The sequence below is a fragment of the Haliotis rufescens genome, unplaced genomic scaffold (genome assembly GCF_023055435.1).
Source record: "Haliotis rufescens isolate VD_foot unplaced genomic scaffold, xgHalRufe1.0.p SCAF_34, whole genome shotgun sequence".
In the NCBI taxonomy this organism is placed as follows: Eukaryota; Metazoa; Mollusca; class Gastropoda; order Lepetellida; family Haliotidae; genus Haliotis; species Haliotis rufescens.
The window spans coordinates 1,205,472-1,217,837 of record NW_025964046.1 but is presented as its reverse complement, the minus strand read 5'-3'; the positions used below and the strand labels follow the sequence as shown (position 1 = coordinate 1,217,837).

General features: G+C 49.5%; 1 protein-coding gene across 1 annotated transcript in view; it reads left to right on the top strand.

The window, feature by feature from the left end:
• The window catches only part of LOC124148322 (multidrug resistance-associated protein 1-like), a 78,069-nt gene that overhangs the window by 44,712 nt on the left and 20,991 nt on the right, over positions 1–12,366 (top strand). Inside the window, exons 14-16 of the mRNA XM_048380947.1 lie at positions 1,051–1,120; positions 3,358–3,484; positions 11,152–11,328. Of these exons, the coding sequence (XP_048236904.1) occupies positions 1,051–1,120; positions 3,358–3,484; positions 11,152–11,328 (374 nt within the window). The remainder of the gene's footprint in view (positions 1–1,050; positions 1,121–3,357; positions 3,485–11,151; positions 11,329–12,366) is intronic.

Sequence of the window (12,366 nt, the reverse complement as noted above, 5' to 3'; positions counted from 1 at the left end):
AGCAAGGGAGTAGTGATATTGTACGATTCCTCTGTAAACTGTTCAACGACAGGTCCAGCCACATATAGGGAATATTGACAGGACATAGTTCTGCTACATGATGCCCCGGGCAGCAAGGGAGTAGTGATACTGGGCGAATCCTCTGTAAACTGTTCAACGACAGGTCCAGCCACATATAGGAAATATTGACAGGACATAATTCCGCTACATGATGCCCCGGGCAGCAAGGGAGTAGTGATACTGGGCGAATCCTCTGTAAACTGTTCAACGACAGGTCCAGCCACATAAAGGAAATATTGACAGGACATAATTCTGCTACATGATGCCCCGGGCAGTAAGGGAGTAGTGATATTGTACGATTCCTCTGTAAACTGTTCAACGACAGGTCCAGCCACATATAGGGGATATTGACAGGACATAGTTCTGCCACATTTCTATCATGTGAAGAGTTAGGATCCTCTTTCCTTTATTCACAAGCTCTAGTGACAGTCGCTTTCAAATCTCACACAACAGTGACAGTCACTAACTCTCGGTTTTAAGAGGATGGTATAACTGATATTTTATGTACTGTATTCGACGTAATAAGCGCCCAGGGGGCTCTCATTAGAATATTATTTTGGTGAAAAAAACAGAGTTGAAAGATCGTAAATTTCATGGTTTATACTGACAGCCTGAAGTGTTTACATACGACAGACATATTTTTCCAGAATTTAATTGCCCATAATTAAGGGTGCATATAACACACGAGTGCGTAATATACACAAATAAATGACCCTTGTGTCCATTGATCGGAAGGGGTGCTAATTGGGATTGTTCATTGGCCAATATATTAGCAAATATCTTATTAGAGCGGGGCGCTTATTACATTGAATACGTGATATCATTTTCAGGTAAAAATATCAAAGTATATTGCTTGTACAGGACTTTGATAATTTTACCTGAAAATGATATACCGTATTCAACATAATAAGCACCGCGCAACTCCCTGACCCTGTATAAGACTCAGGAATATACGAACATGGTTGATTCGGATGGCGTCAAATGTTTCAGATGCGGCTATCAAGGTTGAGCAAGGGAATTTCACTTGGGACAGAGAGCTGCCCAAACCTACCCTAAGGAAGTGAGTCATTCTAACTACTGGTCCTCTGGCTCGTGGACAGTAAAAACAGCAGAGGGCCACTAATAATTAGGATCAGTGCTTTACTTTTGGTCTTACTCACAAGCTTAAAAGTGTAAAAGGCGACTATATTTGTTGTTAGAGGCGACTTACAGGATTGGGTGGTCAGGCTCGCTGACTTGGTTGATGCATGTCGTCGTATCTCAATTGCGTGGATCGATTCTCATGATGTCTATCACTGGATTGGCTGATCCAGACTCGATTATTTACAGACCGCTGTCATATAGCTGGAATATTGCGGGGTGCAGCGTTAAACAACAAACAAACAAAACAAACCATCCGGTCCATCACTTGATTGTCTGCTATGTTTGCATGCCGGCGTGGCATGGCAGGAGTACTCCCGTGTCGTGCCTAAAAAACACATACGTTTTTGCAAATTGTGTCAGTGTAGGGTGCTGCTGATACCCCTGGTGTCATCGCTGAATTTCAGTGATCCACCCCCTAATTTTTCGCGACCTTGTTTCTTTTCTCGCCCGATGGAATCTGTTTCTCTGTGACTGGATGAAAAGATGAATAATGTTTATGCAGCTGTGAATACCACTTATGTTACATGACGAAGTGGCTGTTTCATTCGGGTCAGGGGTGGTGTGGGGTGGTGTGGGGTGGTGTGGGGGGTGTAATTGGTAACTCTCAAACTGTTCAGGCAGCTTTTCAGTAACATCACAGCATGTCAGTCCAAAGTAATGCACTTTGTAAATCTTTACCACATTGGTGAACATTCGAACAGGTGGAGGGTGCTAACAGGACCAGGATCTTGTCATCAGTGGATCCTGGTACAACTAAGGGAATGTACTCTGTACTGCGAATCGGGACACTGATAGGAAATTCTGGCTCGTGGACAGTATAAACAGCAGAGGGCCAACTATTAATGAAATCTGTGCTTCAGTCGACATCTCACACGGTTAGACCCGTGAAGGTTCGGGGTAGAATAGGTCTTCAGCAATCCATGCTTGTCGTAAAAGGCGACTAACAGGATCGGGTGGTCAGGCTCGCTGGCTTGGTTGATGCATGTCATCGATCCCAAAGGCGTGGATCGATGCTCATGATATTAATCACTGGATTGTCTGGTCCAGACTCGATTATTTACAGACCGCCGTCATATAGCTGGAATATTGCTGAGTGTGGCGTAAAACAACAAACCAACCAACCAACCAACCAATCTCACACAGGTAGCTTCCATGGCTCCGCTAGGTGACAGACATTCTCCCTTGAGTGCTCTTCTTCAAACATTCAGCCTTCAGGCTGAAATGAAACTCTACGAGCGATGTCATTTGTAAATGTTTTTCATGAAACCAGGAGCAGGTGTCATAATGTGTGCCAATCTGGTTTTCAAACCTGTGACCCGCAGATCCTGGCCGAACTTAGAGACACAACTCTGCACAGCGAATTGGTTGCACTGATAGGCGAGTTCCCCCTGTTAATTACTACTGACTTTATTTCTGACTTCCCAGAGTGAACCTGAGACTGAAGTGGTGGCCCAGTTCCCTGTAGAGACCTACTGACATATATTTCTGACTTTCCTCAGAATGAACCTTGAGATCCCCGAGGGAAAGCTGGTGGCGGTGGTTAGCCAGTTCCCCTGTGGAGACCTACTGACATATATTTCTGACTTTCCTCAGAATGAACCTGGAGATCCCCGAGGGAAAGCTGGTGGCGGTGGTTAGCCAGTTCCCCTGTGGAGACCTACTGACATATATTTCTGACTTTCCTCAGAATGAACCTTGAGATCCCTGAGGGAAAGCTGGTGGCGGTGTTGGACCAGTTCCCTGTAGAGACCTACTGACATATATTTCTGACTTTCCTCAGAATGAACCTTGAGATCCCCGAGGGAAAGCTGGTGGCGGTGGTTAGCCAGTTCCCCTGTGGAGACCTACTGACATATATTTCTGACTTTCCTCAGAATGAACCTGGAGATCCCCCAGGGAAAGCTGGTGGCGGTGTTGGGCCAGTTCCCTGTAGAGACCTACTGACATATATTTCTGACTTTCCTCAGAATGAACCTTGAGATCCCTGAGGGAAAGCTGGTGGCGGTGGTTAGCCAGTTCCCCTGTGGAGACCTACTGACATATATTTCTGACTTTCCTCAGAATGAACCTGGAGATCCCCCAGGGAAAGCTGGTGGCGGTGTTGGGCCAGTTCCCTGTAGAGACCTACTGACATATATTTCTTACTTTCCTCAGAATGAACCTTGAGATCCCTGAGGGAAAGCTGGTGGCCGTGGTGGGCCAGGTGGGGGCGGGGAAGTCCTCACTCATCTCCGCCATGCTGGGTGAGATGGACAAACTCAGCGGCAGTGTCACAGTCAAGGTAAGCAACAGGACCCTCCAAACACAGCATGACCCTGGCAACACAATGTGACCTTGGCAACACAACTTGACCCTCCCAACACAATGTGACCCTCCCAACACAGCATGAGCCTCCAAACACAACATGACACTCCCAACACAGCATGACACTCCCAACACAGCATGACACTCCCAACACAGCATGAGCCTCCCAACACAACGTGACACTCCCAACACAACATGACACTCCCAACACAACATGACCCTCCCAACACAACATGACACTCCCAACACAACATGACACTCCCAACACAACATGACCCTCCAAACACAATGTGACCCTCCCAACACAACATGACCCTCCCAACACAGCATGACCCTCCCAACACAACATGACACTCCCAACACAACATGACACTCCCAACACAACATGACCCTCCCAACACAACATGACACTCCCAACACAACATGACACTCCCAACACAACATGACCCTCCCAACACAATGTGACCCTCCCAACACAACATGACCCTCCAAACACAATGTGACCCTCCAAACACAATGTGACCCTCCCAACACAACATGAGCCTCCAAACACAATGTGACCCTCCCAACACAACATGACCCTCCCAACACAATGTGACCCTCCCAACACAACGTGACACTCCCAACACAGCATGACCCTCCCAACACAACATGACACTCCCAACACAACATGACCCTCCAAACACAACGTGACCCTCCCAACACAACATGAGCCTCCAAACACAATGTGACCCTCCCAACACAACATGACCCTCCCAACACAACGTGACACTCCCAACACAACATGACACTCCCAACACAACATGACCCTCCCAACACAACGTGACACTCCCAACACAACATGACACTCCCAACACAACATGACACTCCCAACACAACATAACCCTCACAACACAATGTGACACTCCCAACACAACGTGACACTCCCAACACAGCATGACCCTCCCAACACAACATGACACTCCCAACACAACATGACCCTCCAAACACAACGTGACCCTCCCAACACAACATGAGCCTCCAAACACAATGTGACCCTCCCAACACAACATGACCCTCCCAACACAACGTGACACTCCCAACACAACATGACACTCCCAACACAACATGACACTCCCAACACAACATGACCCTCCAAACACAACGTGACCCTCCCAACACAGCATGACCCTCCCAACACAACGTGACACTCCCAACACAATATGACCCTCCAAACACAACGTGACCCTCCCAACACAACATGACCCTCCAAACACAACGTGACACCCCCAACACAACATGACCCTCCCAACAAAACATGACACTCCCAACACAACGTGACACTCCCAACACAACGTGACACTCCCAACACAACGTGACGCTCCCAACACAGCATGAGCCTCCCAACACAACGTGACCCTCCCAACACAACATGACCCTCCCAACACAACATGACACTCCCAACACAACATGACCCTCCCAACACAACATGACACTCCCAACACAGCATGACCCTCCTAACACAACATGACACTCCCAACACAACATGACACTCCCAACACAACATGACACTCCCAACACAATGTGACCCTCCCAACACAACGTGACACTCCCAACACAACATGACCCTCCCAACACAGCATGACCCTCCCAACACAACATGACACTCCCAACACAACATGACCCTCCCAACACAACATGACACTCCCAACACAACATGACACTCCCAACAAAACGTGACACTCACAACACAGCATGAGCCTCCAAACACAATGTGACCCTCCCAACACAACATGACACTCCCAACACAACATGAGCCTCCCAACACAACGTGACCCTCCCAACACAACATGACACTCCCAACACAACGTGACCCTCCCAACACAACATGACCCTCCCAACACAACATGACACTCCCAACACAACATGACCCTCCCAACACAACGTGACACTCCCAACACAACATGACACTCCCAACACAACATGACCCTCCCAACACAACATGACACTCCCAACACAACATGACCCTCCAAACACAACGTGACCCTCCCAACACAACATGACCCTCCAAACACAACGTGACCCTCCCAACACAACATGACCCTCCAAACACAACGTGACCCTCCCAACACAACATGACCCTCCAAACACAATGTGACCCTCCCAACACAACATGACCCTCCCAACACAACATGACACTCCCAACACAACATGACACTCCCAACACAACATGACACTCCCAACACAACGTGACACTCCCAACACAACATGACCCTCCAAACACAACATGACCCTCCAAACACAACGTGACCCTCCCAACACAACATGAGCCTCCAAACACAATGTGACCCTGCCAACACAACATGAGCCTCCAAACACAATGTGACCCTCCCAACACAACATGACCCTCCAAACACAACGTGACCCTCCCAACACAACATGACCCTCCAAACACAACGTGACCCTCCCAACACAACATGAGCCTCCAAACACAACATGACCCTCCCAACACAACATGACCCTCCCAACACAACATGACACTCCCAACACAACATGACACTCCCAACACAACATGACACTCCCAACACAACGTGACCCTCCCAACACAACATGACACTCCCAACACAACATGAGCCTCCCAACACAACGTGACCCTCCCAACACAACATGACACTCCCAACACAACGTGACCCTCCCAACACAACATGACCCTCCCAACACAACGTGACACTCCCAACACAACATGACACTCCCAACACAACATGACCCTCCCAACACAACATGACACTCCCAACACAACATGACCCTCCAAACACAACGTGACCCTCCCAACACAACATGACCCTCCAAACACAACGTGACCCTCCCAACACAACATGACCCTCCAAACACAACGTGACCCTCCCAACACAACATGACCCTCCAAACACAATGTGACCCTCCCAACACAACATGACCCTCCCAACATAACATGACACTCCCAACACAACATGACACTCCCAACACAACATGACACTCCCAACACAACGTGACACTCCCAACACAACATGACCCTCCAAACACAACGTGACCCTCCCAACACAACATGACCCTCCAAACACAACGTGACCCTCCCAACACAACATGAGCCTCCAAACACAATGTGACCCTGCCAACACAACATGAGCCTCCAAACACAATGTGACCCTCCCAACACAACATGACCCTCCAAACACAACGTGACCCTCCCAACACAACATGACCCTCCAAACACAACGTGACCCTCCCAACACAACATGAGCCTCCAAACACAACATGACCCTCCCAACACAACATGACCCTCCCAACACAACATGACACTCCCAACACAACATGACACTCCCAACACAACATGACACTCCCAACACAACGTGACACTCCCAACACAACATGACCCTCCAAACACAACGTGACCCTCCCAACACAACATGACCCTCCAAACACAACATGACCCTCCCAACACAACATGAGCCTCCAAACACAATGTGACCCTCCCAACACAACATGAGCCTCCAAACACAATGTGACCCTCCCAACACAACATGACCCTCCCAACACAACGTGACCCTCCAAACCCAATGTGACCCTCCCAACACAACATGACACTCCAAACACAATGTAACCCTCCCAACACAACATGAGCCTCCAAACACAACATGACCCTCCAAACCCAATGTGACCCTCCCAACACAACATGACACTCCCAACACAACATGACCCTCCAAACACAATGTGACCCTCCCAACACAACATGACACTCCCAACACAACATGATCCTCCCAACACAACATGACACTCCCAACACAACATGACCCTCCAAACACAATGTGACCCTCCCAACACAACATGACCCTCCCAACACAACATGACCCTCCCAACACAACATGACACTCCCAACACAACATGACACTCCCAACACAACATGACCCTCCCAACACAACATGACACTCCCAACACAACATGACCCTCCCAACACAACATGACCCTCCCAACACAACATGACACTCCCAACACAACATGACACTCCCAGCACAGCATGACACTCCCAACACAACATGACGCTCCCAACACAACATGACACTCCCAACACAACATGACGCTCCCAACACAACATGACCCTCCAAACACAACATGACCCTCCCGACACAACATGACCCTCCAAACACAACATGACACTCCCAACACAACATGAGCCTCCCAACACAACGTGACCCTCCCAACACAACATGACCCTCCAAACACAACATGACACTCCCAACACAGCATGAGCCTCCCAACACAACGTGACCCTCCCAACACAACGTGACCCTCCCAACACAACATGAGCCTCCCAACACAACGTGACCCTCCCAACACAACGTGACCCTCCCAACACAACATGACCCTCCAAACCCAATGTGACCCTCCCAACACAACATGACCCTCCCAACACAACATGACCCTCCCAACACAACATGACCCTCCCAACACAACATGACCCTCCAAACACAACATGACCCTCCCAACACAACATGACCCTCCCAACACATGACCCTCCAAACACAACATGACCCTCCAAACCCAATGTGACCCTCCCAACACAACATCACCCTCCCAACACAACATGACACTCCCAACACAACATGACACTCCCAACACAACATGACCCTCCCAACACAACATGACACTCCCAACACAACATGACACTCCAAACACAACATGACCCTCACAACACAACATGACCCTCCAAACACAACATGACACTCCCAACACAACATGAGCCTCCCAACACAACGTGACCCTCCCAACACAACATGACCCTCCAAACACAACATGACCCTCCCAACACAACATGACCCTCCCAACACAACATGACCCTCCCAACACAACATGACCCTCCCAACACAACATGACCCTCCAAACCCAATGTGACCCTCCCAACACAACATCACCCTCCCAACACAACATGACACTCCCAACACAACATGACACTCCCAACACAACATGACCCTCCCAACACAACATGACACTCCCAACACAACATGACACTCCAAACACAACATGACCCTCACAACACAACATGACCCTCACAACACAACATGACACTCCCAACACAACATGACACTCCCAACACAACATGACCCTCCCAACACAACGTGACCCTCCCAACACAACATTACCCTCCCAACACAACATGACACTCCCAACACAACATGACACTCCCAACACAACATGACACTCCCAACACAACATGACCCTCCCAACACAACGTGACACTCCCAACACAACATGACACTCCCAACACAGCATGAGCCTCCAAACACAACATGACCCTGGGAACACAACGTGACCCTCCAAACACAATGTGACCCTCCCAACACAACATGACCCTCCAAACCCAATGTGACCCTCCCAACACAACATGAGCCTCCAAACACAACATGAACCTCCCAACACAATGTGACCCTCCCAACACAACGTGACACTCCCAACACAACATGACCCTCCCAACACAACATGACACTCCCAACACAACATGACACTCCCAACACAACATGACACTCCCAACACAACATGACCCTCCCAACACAACATGACACTCCCAACACAACATGACCCTCCAAACACAACATGACCCTCCCAACACAATGTGACCCTCCCAACACAACATGACACTCCCAACACAACGTGACACTCCCAACACAACGTGACACTCCCAACACAACTGGCAAGGTGTTAGGAAGTGCTGACCCTGGCTCTAACTTCCCCAGGAATAACTGGCCAGGGGTTGGGAAGTGCTGACCCTGGCTCTAACTTCCCCGGGAATAACTGGCCAGGGGTTGGGAAGTGCTGACCCTGGCTCTAACTTCCCCGGGAAGAACTGGCCAGGTGTTAGGAAGTACTGACCCTGGCTCTAACTTCCCCAGGAATAACTGGCCAGGGGTTGGGAAGTGCTGACCCTGGCTCTAACTTCCCCAGGAAGAACTGGTCAGGGGTTGGGAAGTGCTGACCCTGGCTCTAACTTACCCGGGATGAACTGGCTAGGGGTTGGGAAGTACTTACCCTGGCTCTAACTTCCCCGGGAAGAACTGGCCAGGGGTTAGAAGTGCTGACCCTGGCTCTAACTTCCCCAGGAAGAACTGGTCAGGGGTTGGGAAGTACTGAACCTGGCTCTAACTTCCCCAGGAAGAACTGGTCAGGGGTTGGGAAGTACTGAACCTGGCTCTAACTTCCCCGGGAAGAACTGGCCAGGGGTTGGGAAGTGCTGACCCTGGCTCTAATCCCCTGGGAAGAACTGGTCAGGGGTTGGGAAGTGCTGACCCTGGCTCTAACCTCCCCAGGAAGAACTGGCCAGGGGTTGGGAAGTACTGACCCTGGCTCTAACTTCCCCAGGAAGAACTGGTCAGGGGTTGGGAAGTACTGAACCTGGCTCTTACTTCCCCGGGAAGAACTGGCCAGGGGTTGGGAAGTGCTGACCCTGGCTCTAATCCCCCGGGAAGAACTGGTCAGGGGTTGGGAAGTACTGAGCCTGGCTCTAACCTCCCTAGGAAGAACTGGCCAGGGGTTGGGAAGTACTGACCCTGGCTTTAACTTCCCCAGGAAGAACTGGCCAGGGGTTGGGAAGTACTGACCCTGGCTCTAACTTCCCCGGGAAGAACTGGCCAGGGGTTGGGAAGTACTGACCCTGGCTCTAACTTCCCCAGGAAGAACTGGCCAGGGGTTGTGAAGTACTGAACCTGGCTCTAACTTCCCCGGGAAGAACTGGCCAGGGGTTGGGAAGTACTGACCCTGGCTCTAATCCCCCGGGAAGAACTGGCGAGGGGTTGGGAAGTACTGACCCTGGCTCTAACTTCTCCAGGAAGAACTGGTCAGGGGTTGGGAAGTACTGACCCTGGCTCTAATCCCCCGGGAAGAACTGGCCAGGGGTTGGGAAGTACTGACCCTGGCTCTAACTTCCCCAGGAAGAACTGGCCAGGGGTTGGGAAGTGCTGACCCTGGCTCTAACTTCCCCGGGAAGAACTGGCCAGGGGTTGGGAAGTACTGACCCTGGCTCTAACTTCCCCGGGAAGAACTGGTCAGGGGTTGGGAAGTACTGACCCTGGCTCTAATCCCCCGGGAAGAACTGGCCAGGGGTTGGGAAGTACTGACCCTGGCTTTAACTTCCCCAGGAAGAACTGGCCAGGGGTTGGGAAGTACTGACCCTGGCTCTAGCTTCCCCGGGAAGAACTGGTCAGGGGTTGGGAAGTGCTGACCCTGGCTCTAACTTCCCCGGGAAGGACTGGCCAGGGGTTGGGAAGTACTGACCCTGGCTCTAATCCCCCGGGAAGAACTGGCCAGGGGTTGGGAAGTGCTGACCCTGGCTCTAATCCCCCGGGAAGAACTGGCCAGGGGTTGGGAAGTACTGACCCTGGCTCTAACTTCCCCAGGAAGAACTGGCCAGGGGTTGGGAAGTACTGACCCTGGCTCTAACTTCCCCGGGAAGAACTGGCCAGAGGGATGTTTCAGCCCCTAACACCAGGTTAGAGCATCTCCCCAATATGATTGTCAATTTGCCAAAGCTTGCACGTTACAAAAAAAGCAGGTCATGACATGGTGACTTCAGTTTGTCTCAATATTATCTTGAAACCATTTCATTCCTTATAGATTATTTTGAAATCTGACTTTCAGAGCTCCATTGCATATGTGCCCCAAGAAGCGTGGATCCAGAATGCCACTCTGCGAGACAACATCACCTTTGGGCAGGAACACAATGAGAAGAAGTACAAGAAAATTGTTGAGGCTTGTGCCTTGACCTCCGACCTCGAGATATTGCCTGGAAAAGATATGACAGAAATAGGAGAGAAAGTAGGTTGAAAGTGGTAATCTGGACATTTTAGAAATAGTAGTAGTAGTAGTAGTAGTAGTAGTTGTAGTAGTTTGTTTGTTTGTTTGTTTGTTTGTTTGCACCGCACTCAGCAATATTCCAGCTATATGACGGTGGTCTGTAAGTAATCGAGTCTGGACCAGACAATCCAGTGATTAATATCATGAGCATCGATCCATGCAATTGGGATCGATGACATGCATCAATAAAGTCAGAGAGCCTGACCACCCGATCCCGTCAGTCGCCTCTTACGACAAGCATAGTCACCTTTTACAGCAAGCATGGGTGGCTGAAGACCTATTCTACCCACGATCTTCACAGGTCAGTAGTAGTAGTAGTAGTGGGACCATACACCAATGCATCAGTGGATCGCGATTATTTTCCTTATTGATCACGATTGCACATTGAGTAAAAAGTATCAATTCTTACCTTAAATGTATTCTTCAATAAATGTTGCACTAAACAACAATTACAAGTGGAAATGGGCAGTGAAATGCCCCATACTTCACACTGCCAACAGTAAATTGTTAGTGCGCCAGGTATTTGGCCCATCCTGTCTATGAAAAAGATGGCTTACGCACCACAGATAAGAGCATGTGCATGTATCGTGATATCAGATCGTGGGCAACTGCACAGTTGGTGTATCGTCCCAGCCCTAGTTAGTAATCTGGATGTTTCACAATTATTATCATGAGTAGTAGCAGCAGCAGTAGTAGCGGCATAGATAGTGGTAGTAGTGGTAGTAGTAGTAGCGGCAGCGGCTGTGGTAGAGGTAGTGGTAGTAGTAGTAGTAGTAGTAGTAGTAGAAGTAGTAGTACTAGTAGAAGTACTAGTAGTAGTAGTAGTAGTAGTAGTTGTAGCAGTAGCGGCAGTGGTAGTGGTAGTAGTAGTAGAAGTAGTACTACTAGTAGAAGTAGTACTACTAGTAGTAATACTAGTAGTTGTAGTAGTAGTAGTAGTAGTAGTTGTAGCGGCAGTGGTAGTGGTAGTAGTAGTAGTAGTAGAAGTAGTACTACTAG